This window comes from Psammomys obesus, unplaced genomic scaffold (genome assembly GCF_907164565.1).
Source record: "Psammomys obesus unplaced genomic scaffold, mPsaObe1.curated_primary_1811, whole genome shotgun sequence".
NCBI lineage: Eukaryota > Metazoa > Chordata > Mammalia > Rodentia > Muridae > Psammomys > Psammomys obesus.
Window position 1 is genome coordinate 6,215,680 of NW_026585644.1, and position 21,326 is coordinate 6,237,005.

Here is a 21,326-nt window from a genome sequence, read left to right on the forward strand (position 1 = left end):
GATGCTCAATCCCCATTCAGAAAGGCAAAGAGGATGAACATCGGAGGAGGGAGAAAACAGGGAACAGGACAGGAGCCTACCACAGAGGGCCTCTGAAAGGCTCTTTCCTGCAGGGTATAGAGGCAGATGCTGAGACTCATAGCCAAACTTTGAGCAGAGTGTGGGGAATCTTATGAAAAAAGTGGGAGATAGTAGGACCTGGAGAGGACGGGAGCTCCACAAGGAGAGCAACAGATCCAAAAAGTCTGGGCACAGGGGTATTTTCTTTGAATGATACTCCAGTCAAGGATCACTTGTGGAGATGGCCTGGAACCCCTACACAGAGGTAGCCCATGGCAGTTCAGTGTCCAAGTGGGTTCCACAGTAATGGGAACAGGGACTGTCTCTGACAGGAACTGTTTGCCCTGCTCTTTGATCACCTCCCCTTGAGGCAGTTTAGACTTCTTATTCCACTTGTCCTTCCAACTTTTGATTATTGTTTAAAATTTTTAGTAAGCATAAAATCTCTCTTAATTTTACTGTAGCTGCGTGGTAACTGTTACACAGGGAAGCATTGTCCTGCATTTCAGACGAATTCTGTTGCTGCCGTCTTACCTCCGCCCCACCGCAGGCATCTTGCTAGGTCATTGCCAGTCCCGAGAGGCAGTATAGCAACGGGAGGGTGCTTGACCACATTGGCCTTTTCTGTGGACAAAGAAAATACCATTCTTAACCCACACAGACCAATATTGGCAAGAAAACAAAAAGACTTACATTAAATAAACAATTTTACTAGTATCTTTAAGCAGAAAAATGTTGCATTTTGTACACGCCATTACAAATTACACTGTTTTTTATGCTGTGTGGTAACTAAGGTATTAGATCATTTTTCAGGAAGTAATAGATTCTTCATAATCCATACAGGAGAAAAACCTTTTAAATATCTTGAGTTAATTTGAAATCATGCCTTGTGTGTATATGCATGAATATTTGTGGTGTGTGTGTGTTTGTGGGTAGGGTGTATTTGTCTGTGTTAGTGTGTCTGTGTGTCTTTGTGTGTGTGGGTTTGCCTCTGCTCTATCCTTATTAAAATCCTCACAGAGGCAGGTAAATAAAGCATAGAAGTATATGTCACCAGGGACAGAGGTTGGTTCCTATACGAATTTCTTTCACGACTCCAAGGACAATTTCTTTTACGTGGGAACAGTTGAATCCTGAAAGTGAATGAGTTGTTGAGAACACTGTCTACCGCTTGCCATACATAGCATTACAAGACCTCAAAGCAGACGAACAGAGAGCTCCTGTCGGTGACCTGAGAACGTCACACGCCTTTGCTAAGTTATTTATTTAGTTTTACCTTTATATCAACCACACAGTACTTTAGGTTCCAAACTATAGATCTGCCAGCTATTTTTTTTTTACTTGAATCATCATATAACTTGATGGAGTCTCACAAATACATATTTATTTGCCATTCTCTTCTAAGTTCATGAAGTCAGGGTGTGTGTGTGTGTATTTATGTGTACGTGGGTATATGTGTGCATAGTGTGCTTGTGTCTATCTCTATGTTCATGTTTACGGGCGTATGTATGTGTATGTTTGTGTATGTGTACGTGTATGTGAATGCATGCATGTATGTGTGGATTGTGTATGCATAGGTGTGTGTTTATATATGTATCTATGTGTGTATGTGTGTTCATATGTGTATGTGTATACATATTTGTGTATGTATGTATATGTGTTTGTATATATGTATAGTTATGTGTGTGTATGTGTGTGAATCAGTTAATGAAGTAACTTATGGATACAAATGCAATACTACGAACTTGAGGCATACAATGAGCCAAAACCTCCCATTGTCTTCACTTTAAAAACTCTATAAATGTTTAATCACATATGTATTTACTCGGTAATATTTGCAATTCTTGAATTTTAGTTTTGTTCATAGAAATGATTTATAACTATTTTATATCTATTAGAGTCCCAATATCAGAATTTTCGCTGACAGTTTTCGTAAACTACTGGTGGACTGGAATTTCTATATCAATAAGAAAACTCTTGATACAACATGTACTTTCTTTGTGTAGCTGCACATGGGCAACTGGGGGTGGGGAGCCCAGGCTGGGACTAATGACTGGCATTCCCACTATGACATTTTCAGTTGGAAATGTTTTCTAGTGCCTAACAAGACAGAATGTTCTGATCTTCATTTCTTTATAAGAAAAAAAAATTCTGTCAATTTATATAGACAGAACATAATTTGTTTGAATTAGAACTTATTTTGAAAATGACTGTACCTAACAAATGACTCAATTCAGAGACTAAAAATACTTTCAAATAAATATTTGTTTAAAATGTATTAGATTCCAAATACCAATTCATTATATCTTTTAAACTATTAATAAGTCCTAGCAAAAGGTACATCAGAAAAGAAAACACAAAAATTTCCAGAATTCATCAACTTCTAGATACTTCTAGACACGTAGCACACAAGAAGATTTATGGGTGGACAGAACAGGAGCAGAAGGTAAAGTTCCTAGTCTCATTCAAACCACATTAACCCAGGTCTCCTTACCTATGCAATCCAAAATCCAGCCCACGGTCCCATCTCCTCCGCACGCTAACACTCTGAAGTCAGGGACGTCACGGAAAAAGTGTAACCTGAAAAACAAGTAGTTCATGACACATGACTTACATTTTAGAAGAACATTTTTTTTTAATTCTGAGCTTTTTATGTAATAAATTGTATTTTTAACTTAAGAGAATTTTAAATAATCATTGTTATCTTACATATAATTCAAATATATTTCTGTAAATATATTTTCCATACTGTCTCCTTTAAAATGTTTAAATGAAAAAAAAAATTTAAATGATATATTCTAGGTTCTATAAAGAATACGATTTATTTCTGTAAACAGCCAAATTAAAATAGGTAATATTAAATTATAACATTCATTTTGACATCTGCCAGATGTAATCAAAACACACATAATCCAGCTAGCATATGCTGTATAATATCTTTAATAAGTTTTGTTAATCAGCCATTGTTTTGAAAATTATTTAGACATGATTACCAATTAGTCAATATAATACATTCAACACTTTTCTTTCTTTATTGCTCGCCCTGAAGTTAGGGTTCTAGCTTTTATAAAGTATAATTAAAAATAAAAAAATAATGGAAAAAAGTGAACAAATTATAATAAATAAAAAATAAATTAAATTAAACAACAACAAAATTAATTAAATTAACAACAAAGATTGGGAGTGGCAAAGGACTCAAGAGAAATGAAGAAAAGCACCATTTTTGAACATTCTATTTCATTTTAATAACTTCTATTACCTGATTTCCCCCGGTAGATTCTCTTGGGTTTATAGGCCTCTTAATGTACCATGGTGATGTTAAGCTTTTTAATAAGACTGATCTGACTTTGAAAAAAAAAAAAAAAGAACTTCCCTTCTGACTTTCAGTATGCCGACACAGAAGCCGGACTTCACCTTCTCATTTGACTAGGTGACCAGTATTTACTGCTGAGGCGTAATTGCTAGGTAAGAGGTGCTAAGTGCCCAGGCCTGCGGCTGCCACTGTGTGCAGTATGCTCATTAACCCAACCCGCCCGAAGAAAGTCACAGAGGCATCTAATACACCCAGCTGTGTGCTGTCCTACCTGCTATTTTGTAGCAAATAAAGAGTAGAAGAGCAGAAGGTGATCCCATACACCATCAGTGGAAACAATATGGCGTGAACAATCCGAGCAATTTTTCTGTACATTGATCCATTGATGTTCGTATAAGAATAACCACCTAGAGTGTGAGAAACACTTATAAACTTTGTGTTTCTCACACTCTAGAGTTACACTTTGGGTTTTTTTTATTTTTAAGTATAAGACATTTTTGAAAGGTAAAATTAAAAGTTTGGTGAGGTAAATGTATTTACATAGAAATGAATCCTAGTTACATTATTTACTATGACAGCATAATTTGACATTTTTAATTATTAGCCAAGCTAGAAAACTTGTTCTAACCAAAGCTCTATAAAAGAAAAACTATAGTCTTAAGGGAAATGAGTTTGAAATTTGAAAATGCCTGTTAACTATTCCATCTTTGTACACAATATAAAATACAAAAAAAAAAAAGAATAACCACCTAGAAAGCTCCATTATGCATTGCATATATTTTATTTACTTTAGAATTTTATTTGTTAGAAAGGGGAAGGGAGGAGAGAGAGACGGAGAGAGGGAGAGAACCTGTGTCTGTGGACAGCCTGAGAGGCTAGAATAGCTGGGGTTGCTGTTACAGTGAACAGTGTGCTGTGCATTCTAGGAACCAAACCTGGTCCCCGCAAAGGGCAGCAGGTACTTAAGTGGCTCTTGAATAACTGAACCAACTCTTCATCCTGACTGTGTTCATTGTAAACACGAATGAGACTGTACTATATGCATGTTTTTAAATCTTATTTTAAATATTTTAGCTTAAAACATTTCTGAAAAAAATTATCTATATAGCATGCAGGCGTTAGAGATTCTTTACAAATTTCTTTATTTATGAAAATCTTATGGATTGTATGTGGAATCATGTTGTTTGGTGGTTGTCACATGAGATATGAGTGAATGGATTCTAACATTAAATAATTTGCTTTTATGTCATCATTATAGGCTGAAGCAGTGGCTCGGTGAGAAAACTATTTTCTTGGCATATGTGTGTGCTGAGCTCAGCGCCAGGAACATAAATTGATGAGATCTGATAGACTAAAATCAGAAGGAAGGAGAGGAGGACCTCCCCTATCAGTGGGCTTGGGGAGGGGCATGCGTGAAGAAGGGGGAGGGAGGGTGGGATCGGGAGGGGAGGAGGGAGGGGCTTATGGGGGGATACAAAGTGAATAAAGTGTAATTAATAAAAATAAAAATCTTCCTTTTCATTATTATAAAAATTACTATTCTAGTTACTATCTGAATCACATTTGTGTGAAAAGGCGATTTTACAGGACAATATTCTGCTAATTTACTTCACCACTCCCAGAGCGGACTGAGAGTGTCGGGGGCATTGAGGCCCTTCAACAGGAAGTACGTTCTGTTGTAACATGGCTTCCGTGAGAATAAACACCATCTGGGTTCTCCCTCTCTCTCTCTCTCTCTCTCTGTGTGTGTGTGTGCGAGAGAGAGAGAGAGAGACCTTGTTCATGAACAGTACAATCCAAACCTTGATAATTTCTTCAATTTAGAGTCTGCTCATGTTACTTAGTAGACCTTTTACATATTTTCAATTTAAGCTAAAAGCCTTGAAATGTTTTTTTCAAAGCTAAACAAACAGTATACAATTATATTAGAAAATGCATAAAATTTAACTGAACCCACCATCTGGTAATGAAATCTATGGATATTTAACCTGAAAGTTTCATTCATTTTCTCTGATATCATGATGTGCATTTTTACCATCTCGTGTGCAAACTGCAAATATTTCCTTCCATTCTTGCACCACCTGATACACTTGTGTTTCCTACATGTGATAAATGCCTATGTACCAATCTCCCGCTTTAGCTGAGCATCCCTAACAACCTGCATACTCTCTTGTCCATCTCCTCGTGCACTCAGATTAGAACATGTGAAATACTTGGATGCCATGTGAATGCTTTATTCAGCATTCTGCACCATCGAGATCTAGACCTTTCTATGCACAACTGTTAGTTTTTTTTATATGTACTACTGAGTGAATTTCCAATTATGTGAATATGCTTTTCAAATCCATTTCAATAGGCACTTGGGCTGGTAGAGTCTTGTTGGTATAAAGATGTTTTTCATATGTGCTTCCTATTATTACAAGCAGTGTTGACTTGGTGAATATAATAGTTTGTAACACTGAGAGAAAATGCAATTGATTTCTGAAAGACATTGCACGAAATCAAAGAAATGTATGCATCCAGGATGTATATTCTCTCTAATAATTTGTATCTTTATTTTTCAACTTAAAAAAATTGATCAACTTTCTATTTCTTAATTCTTGTGGATTGGTAAAATTTCTTAATTGTCTTGATTTTAGTCATTTAGTTTGCATTTTTCAGAAATCCTTTATGATTTAAACATTCTTTTTTTAAAATTGAATACCTTTTGGTATGGGTTTCAAAGAATATAAATTTAATTACAATGTGTTCAAATTTATAAACCTCTTGATCAATAGGACCTATGTAAGTGAAGTTTCCCTACTTGAGGTTGAAAAAAAAAAGGAATTCACACATTGTGCTCCTAAAATTTCACTAGCACCTTTTAGGATAGTTAAAATGCTTATTTTCAGCCCTCTTGCCTTCCTCTTCCTCTTCTTCCCTCTTTACCTTCCCTTCTTTCTCTCCTATCTTCTACTTTTGCTGTAGTCTTGCAATCTTTTCTATTTATTTGTATTCACTTTTTACATTTATTAAATAACCCAGTTTCCACCCAGAATAAAAATATCAGATATTACATATATTTTGTGTTTGTTTGGATATTGATTTTTTTTGCATTTTAAAGAGATTTAAAATTATGTCTGCTGATTCTAATATTACTGGTTACAGGAAAATCTTACCTATTACATATTGATTGAAGAATAGTTATATTACTATTTTTCCTATACTTTGTTTGTTTATTTATTTAGATTTTTGTACATATAGCTGTGCTACATGCTAATTAAAAAAGCATTAATAATTTCAATTTTATAATAGGTCTGTTTCTCCATTTTATTTTCTTTGCTAGAATTACAATATTTAGTCAAATGTAAGTATTCATATAGGCTAAACTTATTTTGTTCTTTGGTCTTAAATGGAATAATTTTAGCACATATTCAATGATATTTGTTACTTTTTTGTTTTATATTCGGTCAGCATTCTTGACTCTAGAAGGTCAAAGTTAGTCTGCTTCTGTAACGGTGTTCTTTGGATATGCTGACATGATTTCTCTAGTTGAATGGTTAGTATGAAAATGTACATTCACATATGCCTGTATTATGAAAACATCTTGTAATCCTTTCCTTCATCCTACTGGCAACTGAGCACTTACAAGTCTATATAGAATAATATTTGGTTTGCTAACTCCTGCAACTACATTAAGGGTCAAAATAGACCTAATTTTTCACCTCCTTATTAATTAAAAGTTTTACCAGATTTATATTGGTAAATTAAATGGAAGTCTTAGGATACACAATAACTTCTTTCACTTTTGAACATGTGTATATAATTTTGCAAGTTTCCTAGATCTGGTAACATTTGGATAAAAACACCAATTTCTGGTGTTTCCTTTTAAATAAAGTGTTCAACATAAAGCTTAAACTCCTTTAGCGATTATTGAAATATTATTAAAGATAAATAGTATTATTGAATATGTGCTTTATAATTCTTCCCAAATCAGCCTTTTCCAAGATCAATTCTGTAGCAGGTCATGGCCCTCATGTACGTTTCTGAACACTTCGGCATTGGAGGCTGAGGGGCTTTCAGAGCACACCAGCGGAAGCAGACTGCCATGATATTCTAACTATCCAAACTCACCACGTTTCTTCTAGACCATGGTGCCGCGTCATCTGTAATTCAGGCTTGTTCTCTTTTAAAACTGTCATCCTTGGTTCCTAGCAGTGTCCTACCCCCAAACATGAATCCCATGTAACTGTCATGTCAGTTTACCCTCTGTAAGTGCACTAAAGGGATTCAAAAGTTGGCCCTTAACTCAACATCTTAATCCACTCAGTCCATGCACTTTTCCTTTGGGATTCACTCATTCCTCATTCCACTCATTCACTGAAGAGGAGGCTAGGAAAATCCTGTAATCATTATGAGTGTGACCAGCCTTATGCTTATCATTAAAGTGGGATTACCAGCTCCTGCCTTCCTGGGCTCTTTACATGCACATAAATAAAAAGATTATACTTTATACTCTCAATAGGTTTAATTCTCTCTCTCTCTCTCTCTCTCTCTCTCTCTCTCTCTCTCTCGCGCGCGCGCGCGCGTGCGCTCGCGCTCTCTCTCCCCATGTGTGTGTGTGTGTGTGTGTGTGCGTGCATGTGTTTATTTGTAGGTTGTAGGTCGGGAAATAACCCTGTATCTCTCAAACTCTCTCATCCACTATGTTTGGGTAAAGGAGTGACAAAGGCAATTTTCTAAAATTCAAAGCTCAACTGAGCAGAGAGCTCTGTCTGACGTTAGAAACAACATCCAGTGGACAGCTGGAAAGCATGCTTGTAGCAATCAGAAAAGAAGGTACAACTTCAATAGTGCATCCGTGCAAAAGCTCTGTCAAGGGCCAAAATGCAAAGTCTCACATGTTTTCACCCAGGTCAGCAGACATGAACATCGACTCCCTGTTCCTCCGACTAGTGATGAGGGATGAGGAAATAAAGAGATTCTAGAAAAATGCCTCTGAGGAAAGTTTGGGAGTCTGTGCTTCACATTCCGTCTGTCTATCAGTTATAAATATTTTATCTGGAAGATCAACAGATATAATCAATTTACAAGGAAGTTATCTAATGCATATTTTTTAAATTTAAAACTTCAGATAGATGTTTTAGTTACCATTTAACTAATACTGCTATCATTATTTTAACAACAATTATTATTTAATTATTGAACTTTCAGTGTATTTCACAGCATCAGTGTGTTCCCTAGGGAACTGATCTGCTCTTGTTACATTTGACAAGAACCTTATGCTAACGATTGAGCTCAGGAGCTTCATTCCAGATGTTCATCAGTCGTCACTAAGGCAAGCCTTGAAGTGCCAGTTCTTAAGACGACTGCAGTTAGAGGTATGCTGTGTAACACTCTTCCTACTGTTATCAACACAGCATGGTAAGTTTAAGACACCCCTGGGAACACAGATGCCTGGAGCTCTGGACTCAACAAAAAGTCTCTGGTGAGATCATCACACTCTCAGAAGCTCACATTCATTTTAATTAAGTTTTGAGATCGAATAGAGGCAAAAGTCAAAAACCTCACTTCTCAACAACAGCGTTTTAAAAACACCCATGGAGAATATCTTAAGAAAGAAAAAGACTTCCCATTGCCGCACTATAATTTTAGAAGTGTGATAACCAGATTTCTTAAGGAATCAGGTGTTTATTTTGATTCTAAGGTTAGTATTTATTATTCAGACACCATCAGACATTGGTGTTTATACCCAGTGTTCATGCACTAGCCTGAACTAGACTGAACATACAGAACAAATATGAGGATGTTATCACAGGATATGTATTAGACATTACAAAATAATATCCTTTTACACTAAGAGACAACCAAACGTTTTGACAGCACTAATGCTCATATGCTTACTTCTCTGCACTGAAGAACTATCTGACTGATGGATCACTGACAGCATTATCTGTCGCCAGTGGCCTTGGTTTTTCTCCTCTGTTTTAGAAAATAGAGTAACTTCAGAAGTTTGCCCCAGGAAAGTTAGCAGTTTTGATTTCAGCATTTCATGTTATAAATAGCATGCTTCTCTCTTATTACTGTGCTCAACTTCAGAGTCACAGACCATGTATGCACTTTCTTATTTTTTATTGAAATCACAATTTTAAATAGCTTCATAGATGCCTCATAAGTCAGAGTGGATTTCTAGGTCCTGATATTATCGTTTTGCAACTGCATTTTTAGAGCACAAAAAATGAGTTATATTTTGTCCGTAGGATCTTACTCTTGCTATGAATGGCCTGTAACTCACTATGTAGACTAGGCTAGACTTTAATTTGTGATGAGTTTCCTGTTTAAGCGCCCCTCTCCAAGTACTGTGGTCCTAGGTATCAGCCAACACGCTAAGCTAAAAGCCACCTCTAATAGCGTCAGCCTTGTGGCCATGTGTCTTCTGAGCTTCTATAAACACCCTCCCTTGACATTGTTGGTGAAGCTTCAGGGTCTGCAAAACTCTACGCAAGAAGTATTTAAGTCTCCCATATTTACATTCTGATTTGTACAACCAAGTGGTGTTACAGAAGGAGGGGCTATTCATTTAAACACTTTCCTTTGGACCTTGTAAAGATCTGCTTCAAACTCAGGACTTGCCAACTTATTGTAACCCTCAGGCAGTAGCTTCAGCTAAGAGAAAAGTTAATTATAAGTATGTTGTCCTTTTCAAAGCATCCCCAATTTGAGTTGGTAATATGCTAGAAAATACAACCACTTTTAACAAACCAGTTTAGACTTCTGTGCTATTGCATGGAAGGTAAATTTAAGCCACATGAAGGTACATTCCATGAGAACGAAAGGCATAGTTGTACATAATAATCTGAACTCATATTTGTGGCCTTAGGGTACCAGTTAATGTTATTACTATCCTAACCAAATCTAACTTCAAGGATTTGAGAAAACGTTCTGGTAAAACATTAAGAATGGAAACCTTGAGCTCATTATTTCATGATATCTCAAAAACACTGCTTACACAGTGTAAGTTTTGGAAGTGGAGGGGAAAAACGGAGAGAGGAGTAAAGGATAAAGCGAAAAAATCCACGTGAGCTTGTGAAGCTTTGACGCTGTCTCATTATGTATTAGTCTCCCTGTGTCAAAAGCAGAAGAAATGAGTCATCAGTAAAGAATGCGTTCTGTAAAAACGGTCTTCTTGACAAGTGTGCCTGGTTTTTGGAAAATGTTAAAGGGGTATGAAACTTCTTTCAAGTCACTTTCAGTGATTAACAAAAAGTAATGTTTAATTAAGACATTTTATCTTATCTAAAACAATAAGTTCATTGATATATTAAAGTAGCTTCAGAAACATCTTTCGTTAAAACACAAATTTTTATAAGAGCTGGGAAACACTCGTCTTTGTACGTGTGTGTTAGCGCGCGCATGTGTATATGCACCCTATTTGCATGCCTAAAACCCATGGAGGCCAGAACTATAGTTACAGACAGCTGTACACTTCCATGTGGTTGTTGTGAATAAACTCAGGACCCCCAAAGAGCAGTCCATACTTAGTGCCTGAGCTTTTCCTCCAGGCCCTTAGACTTTATTTCTTGATACAGGGTCTCAGCTCTAAAGCTGTGCTGCACTGATTGGCGAGCCTGGGTTAGTGGGCTCCAGGAATCTACTAATCTCACGGCCCTGACCCTCGTCCCCTGAATTCAGGCTTTCTTGGTTGTACCACAGCACTTTATCTTCTGAGCCATCTCCCCAGCCTAGAAATGGTCACTTTCAAATTATTCTTGAAATAGTTACAAATACAACTTTATGTTAAGGAGCAAGTAACTGGTAGTAAACAAAGATTCCAGATGATTTTTTATTTGGACTATGCGTCACTAGGATTTGTAAATGATTAGGCTTTGTTTTGCTTTCTGAAAAAATAAAACAAGGCAATTCAGATCAACAAACTCAGCTAAGAAAAGAGTACAGCTTAACTGACCCAGAAAGATAAGGGCATCTGTGATATTTTAATCATTTGTTGTACATGCATTTGAAAGGACAGATTTCCATTTCCCTCTTCACTTCTTCTCTGAATGGGCAGCATCTGGGCACTTGTATTTGGGGGTGAAGGAGGATAAAGTTTCTTCTGAAATTCAAGACATTCCCCTTTATATGTTGGAACGAACTAGCTCTCAACAGGAAAGCAAAGAGGGAGGGTGAAAGCCCTTTGATAGGAAAACCTGACTGTAGGTCACAGCAGAATGAGTACCAAGCATGAGCCTTAACTCTTCAGGTGTTGATGAGGATTCTGCCTGTGGTACCAGCGCTGGAGATGGTTTGATAGCTTAGTACTGTTACGTGGACGACCTCAGTCACCAGGGTTCTCTCTGCTTCCAAGACCTAACCCTCCTGCCTGTCTGCAGTGCTGGAGGCTCTGAAATATTGCAGGGGCTGCTACTGAGCAGAGATAACCAGGACAGCTTTCATTTCCCAAGCAGGAACATAACTTTGGTTTAATTGGGTTTAAGGCAAATGCAGATTTAGAAAACAATCTTTGCTTTGGTATTTAGCCCAGAGCGTGTTCTTTTGTGGTTTCAGTATAAATAAACAAATACTAAAGAAGAAGAAAAAAAAAAAGAGTTCCAAAAGACTTACAAAACAATCCTCCCCAATTTTTTAATAAATGGCCTTAAAAGAATTCATCTTAATGTTTCCAATTAAAAACCACAGATAATTGTTTCTAAAGTTAACAATTTCTAATCCTAACCTGTAACAACAAAGTGGTGAACCCATTCAGGTCAGTTTGGTAAATCTGGGCAAATTCATAGTTTCATGTTAATGTTTTTGTGATTAATTAATAGGTCAAATTTTTATTCTGTAGCTAATAGATTTTTGTGGAGTTAACATAGAATGTGATATAAAAAAGCATTTTGAAAAGAAATAAATTCAGATCTTCTTAGGAAAAATATAAACTTACTTTGCTAAGGTTAATTAATAAAAACTGCATATAAATTGCCTAAAAAGAAAGTTATTGAACTTATTATGGGTTTTCCATACCATGTTTAGTGATGCACATATAGTTGTTTATAGTTGTACTATAGAAGCTCCCTCCCACCGCCTGAAGGTACTAATGAGTATTTAAACAATATTTGTTTACAAACAGTTATGAAATCCATATATTGTCAATCAGAAAGTGACTCTAAAACTGTACAACATCTGCACCATTCACCTATGTAACATACATTTGTGGATCATGACAGTGTGATGGAAACTGAGCTAGTTTTCACAAGATGTAATTTTTGTCTTCAAATATTTTGGACTTACACTAGGGAGACAGAGCTCCAAATAAACTCATTTTTTCTTCTTTTTTCTTTTTCTTAGAGAATAGTGAAGGTACATTATGTGGAGAAGAAATATATCTTACTAAAAGTAAACATATTAGAATCGAGAGCTGGAGTTTGTGCAAAAGTTAATTATTTAGCAAACTGAGGAGCTATGTGGAGAAATGATTAACAGGTTATTGGGTTGAGATGAAGAGTACATGGTTGAAGAATAAAAGAAATATTAAAGAAGGAAAAGAGGAAATAAATGTACTCAGAGAATGTGTGAGTGAAATATCTGGAAATTCTGGAATAATAACCACAGGGTCAGAAGAAAATGACTAAAGTATTTGTGCACATTCATGCACAAGCAGCTTACGCAGCCTGATAATGACACACTTACTTAGGTGGACAGATTATTACTTCTTTTAGATGAGTGTAACCCTGGTTACACTTCTACAAATTCACAGCATCAAAAAATCTACACAAACTGCACAGTAAGAACAATGTCTTTGCTAAGGTCACCTGTTCTACCAAAATCTGATTTCAATTCATCACCATAGAAACAAATATCAGCAATATAAACATTACTGAATTTATGAGATAATACTGTAAATGTCGAGTGATTTACCTACATGTAAATGAATTTCCAGACTTTATGCATTTAAATAATTAGATAATATGAATTTCTATTCAAATCATTAAATAAAAAGTGGTTGGGTTCCAAGATGGTGGCGAACAGGGTGCACTGTTTTGGAGAGGCAGAGGACATGAATCTCCAAAACTGGTGAGTGGAGAGACAATCGAAACTAGAATTTGGACTTTTGGGCTTTTTAAAGGAGAGGGGACACCACAGAAGCGTGGAGTGCTTGTAGATTTATATCGGGCACAGACTTCTGTGGGAACGAAGTAGGGTGCTTCCCTTGCCTGGGCCTCCTGCACGGGGAAGCCTGCAAACGGCACCAGGTAGCTGAGTGCAAAGCTCACAGCTTGGGGACTAAAACAGCAGAGACAGTGCTCCAGGCCCCTTACCGCAACGGACAGCTAGGACAGCTGTAACCACCCACTGAACAACACCCCTCGGACACATGTCCCAGGAGCCCATACCCTGGGGCCCGCCTAGGGCCCTCTTCCCAATCTCATTGCCAAGCTCCAGACCCGTGGAGCGTCACCCGCCCCCCATCCTGTGGGACCTGATCCACAAGAAGCTCAGCGGAACTCCATCCTTCTGGGGCCACATCCGGAAACCTGCCCCACCTGAGTGCACTCACCATAGGAAATCCCGCCTAGCTGGAGTGCACACACACCCGGAAACCCTACCACACCGGAGGAGCACACCCACTGCCAGCGCCAGAGCACAGACCCAACCGTGGAGTGCCAACCACAGAGACTCAGTCCTCAATACAATCCTTCCTGGATCCCAAATCCACAAAGCTCAGTGCCTGGGGCCCAAGACAGCAGAGGCAGAGCTCCAGATCCCACAGCCGCAGCGAAGCGCTGTAACCACCTGCTGAACACCACCACTCAGAGGAGCCCACACCCCACCTAGTGCCCTCTCGCTGAGCTCTGGACCTTCAAAACACACCCCCCACCACCATCACCACCCGTCCCGCAAGAGTGCACACACCACTGGAAACTCTACACTGCTAGAGTGCATGCCCAAAGAGTGCCAGCCACAGAGACTCAGGTCGGCAGTACAATCCTTCCCAGATCCCAAGTCTGCAAGTGGCAGTACTGACTACACAAGGCTGCCCAGCCAGTGATTGTATGGGCCATCCAACACCTCAGTGGCAGATAACCAGCTGTATAGCCACCAAAGCCTAGCAGACCTGCAAAAACAATACGTGCCCGGAATCTTCAACAGCGCTTCAATCCCTTACGTGCCTGCAACACCTTTGGTTCCTGCAAAGCACCCCTCTCACACACTGAAGGCCTCTTCATTCTCCAACACCCTGTCCCTTAGGACACACCTACAAGCACATGCTCAATCACATGCTACCCCGAATTTGCCCTTCTGTGCCTGCGAACTTTTCTACTACAGGTATAGCTTAATCACCAATGCACACACTGAAACCACTGGACCTCCCCCATTTTCTTGAAGAATTCTCCAGACACCAGAGAAAGACCAGACTGATGTGCAGATCCAGGAACAAACAGTGAACACTATGGATAACCAAATGGCCAGGGGTCGACGAAAGAACACAACCAACATAAATCAAGATATCATGGCTTCACCAGCAACCCCAAAAATTAATGGATACTCCAACTCATCAGAAACACAAGAAAAGGATTTTAAAGCTATGGTTATCCAGTTATTTGAGGCACATAAAGAGGAAACCAACAAATCTGTCAGAGAAATAGCCATACAGATTCAAACAGTTAAAGAGGAAACAAATAAATCTCTCAAAGATTTGGCCTCCGAAATGGAAACAAAGAAAAACAAAGTGAAGGAAGCTCTTAAAGAAACACAGGCAAATATAGCCAAACAAATGGAGGCAGAAGTAGTGGCATTAAGAGAGGAAACAAACAAAAAAAAATAGAGACCATCTTGTAAACACAGGAATCCACATTCAAACAGATGAAGAAAATGTTGCAAGGCATGAAAACAGAATTAGAATCAATAAAGAAAACACAAACTGAGAAAACTCTGAAAATGGAGAACTTAGAGAAAAGAGAAGGAACCACAAAGGTAAGCATCACTAATAGAATACAAGAGATGGAAGAGAGAATCTCGGGTGCTGAAGATATACTCCCAGAAATTGATATTTCTCTCAAAGAAAAAGCAAAATCGGAAAAATCCCAAACACAAAACATCCAAGAAATCAAGGATGCAATGAAAAGGCAAAAATCTAATAATGATAGGAATTGACAAAAAAGAGGATTCCAGGCTCCAAGGTTCAGAAAATATTTTCAAGAAAATCATAGAAGAAAATTTTTCCAACCTAAAGAAAGAGATGTCCACAAACACACAAGAGGCCTACAGAACACCAAATAGACTAGACCAGAAAAGAAACTCCTCACACCACATCATAGTCAAAACACAATCTACAGAACAAAGAAAAGATACTAAAAGCAGCAAGGGAAAAAAGCCAAGTAACATATAAAGGTAGACCTATCAGAATCACACCGGACTTCTCATTAGAAACTATGAAAGCCAGAAGGGCCTGTGGAGATATCATGCAGGCTCTAAGGGACCACAGATGCCAACCTAGACTACTATACCCAGCAAAGCTTTCAATCAACATAGATAAAGAAAACAAAATATTCCACGACAAAACTAAATTTAAACAATATTTGAACAGTAACCAGCCCTAAAGAAGATACTAGAAGGAAAATTCCAATCCAATGAAAACAACTACATCCAAGAAAACATAGGTTATAAATAATTTCCCAACAAAAATAAAAAAAAATAATCAATGAATCACAGTAACACCACCAACTCCACAATAATAGGAAATAATATTCCATGGTCATTATTATCTATCAACATCAATGGACTCAACTCTCTAATAAAAAGACACAGACGAACAGAATGGGTGCAGAAACAGGATACAACATTCTGCTGCATTCAAGAAACACACCTAATGCAACAAAGATAAACACCACCTCAGAGTAAAAGGCTGGAAAAGAGTTTTTCAAGGAAATGGACCCAAAAAACAAGCAGAAGTGGTCATTCTAATATCTAATAAAATAGACTTTCAACCAAAACTAATCAAAAAAGAGGGGCACTACATTATCATCAAAGTAAAAATCCATCAAGAAGACATCACAATTTTGAACATCTATGCCCCAAATACAAGAGCACCTACGTTCATAATTGAAACATTATTAAAGCTTAAATCACACATTGACCCCAACACCTTAGTAGTTGGAGACTTCAACACCCCACTATCACCAATGGACAGATCATACAGACAGAAACCAAACAGAGAAATAAAGGTATTTACAAATGTCCTAATTCAAATGGACCTAATAGATGTCTACAGGACTTTTCAATCAAATTCAAAAGAGTATACATTCTTTTCAGCACCTCATGGAACGTTCTCCAAAATATACTATACAGTTGGTCACAAAGCAAGCCTCAACAGATACAAGAAGATTGAAATAATCCCCTGTACCCTATCTGACCACCATAGACTAAAGCTGGACCTCAAAAACAATGGAAATAGCAAAAAGCCTACATGCACATGAAAACTAAACAACTTACTTCTCAATGACAGCTGGGTTAAGGATGAAATAAAGAAAGAAATTAAAGACTTCCTAGAATTCAATGAAAATGAAGGCACAACATGCCCTAATTTATGGGACATAATGAAAGCAGTACTTAGAGGAAAACTCATAGCACTAAGTGCCTTTAAGAAGAAATTTGCAACATCTCATACAAACAACTTAATGGCACAACTGAAAGCCCTAGGAAAAAAAAAAAAAGAAGCAGAAACACCCAAGAGGAGCAGATGGCTGGAAATAATCAAACTCAGGGATGAAATCAACCAATTGGAAACAAATAAAACAATTCAAAGAATCAATGAAACCAAGAGCTGGTTCTTTGAGAAAATTAACAAGATAGACAAACCCTTGGCCAAACTAACTAAAAGGCAGAGAGAAACTATCTAAATCAGCAAAATCAGAAATGAAAAGGGAGACAAAACTACAGACAATGAGGAAATCCAAACAATCATTAGGTCGTACTACAAAAGCCTATATGCCACAAAGTTCAAAAATCTTACAGAAATGGACAATTTCCTTGATAGATTCCATCTACCAAAAGTAAGTCAAGACCAGGTAGAAAAATTGAACAGCCCTATATCCCCCAAAGAAATTGAAGCAGCCATCAACAGCCTCCCTTCCAAAAAAGGCCCAGGGCCAGATGGTTTCAGTGCAGAATTCTACCAGACCTTCAAAGAAGTGCTAACGCCAAATTATTCCACAAAATAGAAACAGAAGGAACATTACAAAACTCATTCTATGAAACCACAGTCACATTAATATCTAAACCACACAAAGATCCAACAAAAAAGGAGAACTTCAGACCTATCTCTTTTGAATATTGATGCAAAGATATTCAATAAAATACTTGCAAACCTAATCCAAGAACACACAAAAAATATCATCCACCATGACCAAGTAAGCTTCATCCCAGGCATGCAAGGGTGGTTCAATATATGGATATCCATCAATGTAATCCACCATATAAACAAACTGAAGGAGAAAAACCACATCACATCGTCATCTCCCTAGATGCATTTGACAACATCCAACACCCATTCATTTTTAAAGTCTTGGAGAGATCACGGATACAAGGAACATACCTAAACATAGTAAAGGCAATATACAGCAAGCCTATAGCCAATATCAAACTCAACGGAGAGAAACTTAAATCAATCCCACTGAAATCAGGGACAAGGCAAGGCTGCCCATTGTCTCCAGATCTCTTCAAAATAGTACTTGAAGTCCTAGCTAGAGCAATAAGACAAGTAAGGGAGATCAAGAGAATACAAATCAGAAAGGAAGAAGTCATTCACTATTCACAGATGATATGATAGTATACCTGAGTGACCCCGAAAACTCAACCAGAGAACTCCTTCAGCTGATAAACACCTTCAACAAAGTGGCAGGATACAAAATTAACTCAAAAAAAAAAAAAATCAGAAGCCCTCCTGTATACCCAAGACAAAAGGGCCAAGAAAGAAATTTGAGAAACAACACCCTTCACAATAGCCACTAATAACATAAATTACCTTGGGGTGACTCTAACCAAGGAGGTGAAAGACCTGTTTTTTAAAAAAAAAAACCTTCAAATCTCTGGAGAAAGAAATCGAAGAAGATCTCAGAAGATGGAAAGATCTCCCGTGCTCATGGATAAGTAGAATTAACATAGTGAAAATGGCCATCCTGCCAAAATCTACAAATTCAATGCAATTCCCATCAAAATACCAACACAATTCTTTACAGACCTTGAAAGAAAAATTCTCAACTTCATATGGAGAAACAAAAAAACCCAGAACTTCCAAAACAATACTGTACAACAACAGATCCTCTGGAGGTATCTCTATCCCTGATCTCAAGTTGTACTACAGAGCAATAGTAATAAAAACTGCTTGGTACTGGCATAGAAACAGAAAGGTGGATCAATGGAACTGAATAGAAGACCCATAAATAAACCCACACACCTATGAATACTTGATTTTTGATAAAGAAGCCAAAACCATTCAATGGAAAAAGGACAGCATCTTCAACAAATGGTGCTGGTCCAACTGGATGTCTACATGGAGAAAAATGAAAACAGTTCCATAATCATCACCCTGCACAAAACTAAAGTCCAAGTGGATAAAAAACCTCAATATAGAACCAGATACTCTAAATCAATTAGAAACAAAAGTGGGGCAGACCCTAGAACTCATTGGCACAGGAGACAACTTCCTGAAGAGAACACCAACAGCACAGGCCCTAAGAGCAACAATCAATAAATGGGACCTCATGAAACTGAAAAGCTTCTGTAAAGCAAAAGACACTGCCGTTAGAACAAAACAATAGCCTACAGACTGGGAAAGGCTATTCATCAACCCAACATCTCACAGAGGTTGACATCTGGAATATATATATAGTATAAAGAAGTTAAAAGGCAATAATCTAAGTAACCCAATTAAAAAATGGTGTATGGAGCTAAACCGAGAACTCTCTGTAGAAGAATATAGAATGGCAGAGAAACACATAAGGAGATGTTCAATATCCCTAGCCATCAGAGAGATGCAAATCAAAACAACCCTGAGATTTCACCTTACACTCATCAGAATGGCTAAGATCAAAAACTCAAGAGATAACACATGCTGGAGAGGCTGTGGAGAAAGGGGAACCCTCCTCCATTGCTGGTGGGAATGTCAACTGGTACAACCACTCTGGAAAGCAATCTCGTGCTTTCTCAGACAATTAGGAATAACGCTTCCTCAAGATCCAGCTATACCACTCCTAGGCATATGCTCAAAAGAGTCTCAAGTACACAATAAGGATATTTGCTCAACCATGTTTATAGCAGCCTTATTTGTAATATCCAGAACCTGGAAACATCCCAGATGTCCATCAATGGAAGAATGGATACAGAAATTGTGGTACTTTTATACAATGGAATACTACTCAGAAATTAAAACCAAGGAAATCATGAATTTTGCAGGCAAATGGTGGGATCTAGAAAAAATCATCCTGAGTGAGGTCTCCCAAAAGCAGAAAGACACAAATGGTATATACTCATTTTTAAAGACCTGTAAGATAGGATAAACATACTAAAATATGTACACCTAAAGAAAATAAACAAGAAAGAGGTGCAGGGGTAAGATGATCAATCCTCATCTAGAAAGAAAGGGGATGGACATTGGAAATAGGAGAAAACAATTAACAGGACAGTAGCCTATCACAGAAGGCACCAGAAAGACTCTACCTAGCAGTGTATCAAAGCAGATGCTAAGATGCTAAGATCAAAGCAGACCCATAACCAAGCCTTCCGTAGAGTGTAGGAAATCATATGAAGGAAGGACGAATTAGTTTATCTTAGAGGGCACAGGGAGCCCCACAAGGTCCAAATATACCTGAGCACAGGGATCTTCTATGAGACTGTTTATCCAACCAAGTACCATGCATATATATAACCTACAACCCCTGCTCAGACATAGCCCATGGTAGCTCAGTATCCAAGTGGGTTCCCTAGTAAGGGGGACAGGAATTGTTTCTGACATGAACTCATGAGCTTCCCTTCCCCACTGAGGGAGGAGCAGCCTTGCTAGGCCACAGATAGGGACATTGCAACCATCCTGAAGATACCTGATAAGCTAGGGCCAGACGAAAGGAGAGGAGGACACCCCCTCTCAGTGGACTTGGAAGGAGTCAGGGGGAGATGAAGGAGGGAGGGAAGGATTGGGAGGGAAAGAAGGAGAGGGCTATGGCTGAGATACAAGTGAATGTATGAAATTATTTAAAAATAAAAAATACTAATATAAAAAAAAAGCAGAGAAAAAGAAAACGGTAGCTCAGTATCCAAGTGGCCTCCCTAGTTATGGAGAAGAGGGACAATTTCTGACAGGAACTCAATGGCTGGCTCTTTGACCCCACCCCCACCCCTGAGGGAGGAGCAGCCTTGCTAGGCCACAGAGGAGGACTTTGCACCCAGGCCTGAAGATACCTGATAAGGGAGGATCAGATGAAAGAGGAGGAGGACCTCCCCTATCAGTGGACTTTGAAAGGAGCAGGGAGGAGATGAGGGAGGGAAGGTGGGATTGGGAGGGAATGAGGGAGCAGGATACAGCTGGTTAATAAACTGTAACTAATATTAAAAATAAATATTTAATTAGAAAAGAAAATGTCATTGCTTGATCTTTTTGAAGTTCTTCATCATTTTTCATTGGTATCAAACTATTTATAGCCCACTCTCACTCCACTTACAACAAACAGAAAAAAACCAAAACAACAACAACAAAAAAACCTTTGAGTTGAAAGCCACATTCAATCCACAGAAAAATTCTTGATTCCCAGAATAATATAAGAAGGGAATTTCTTCTTTTGTTTTGAGATTATGATATAATTACAAAATATCCCCATTCCATCCCTCAAGGGTCTCCCACATATACCTCATCCTTCTCTCTAAAACTAATGGAATATATATATATATATATATATATATATATATATATATATATATA

At 37.9% G+C, this 21,326-nt stretch overlaps 1 protein-coding gene across 2 annotated transcripts in view; it reads right to left on the minus strand.

Moving 5' to 3' along the window:
* The window catches only part of Dgkb (diacylglycerol kinase beta), a 629,339-nt gene that overhangs the window by 401,937 nt on the left and 206,076 nt on the right, over window positions 1-21,326 (minus strand). For both annotated transcript variants that reach the window (XM_055624239.1, XM_055624229.1), the window contains 2 exons: window positions 2,555-2,640; window positions 595-684 (listed from right to left, as the gene is read on the minus strand). In XM_055624239.1, the coding sequence (XP_055480214.1) occupies window positions 595-684; window positions 2,555-2,640 (176 nt within the window). The remainder of the gene's footprint in view (window positions 1-594; window positions 685-2,554; window positions 2,641-21,326) is intronic.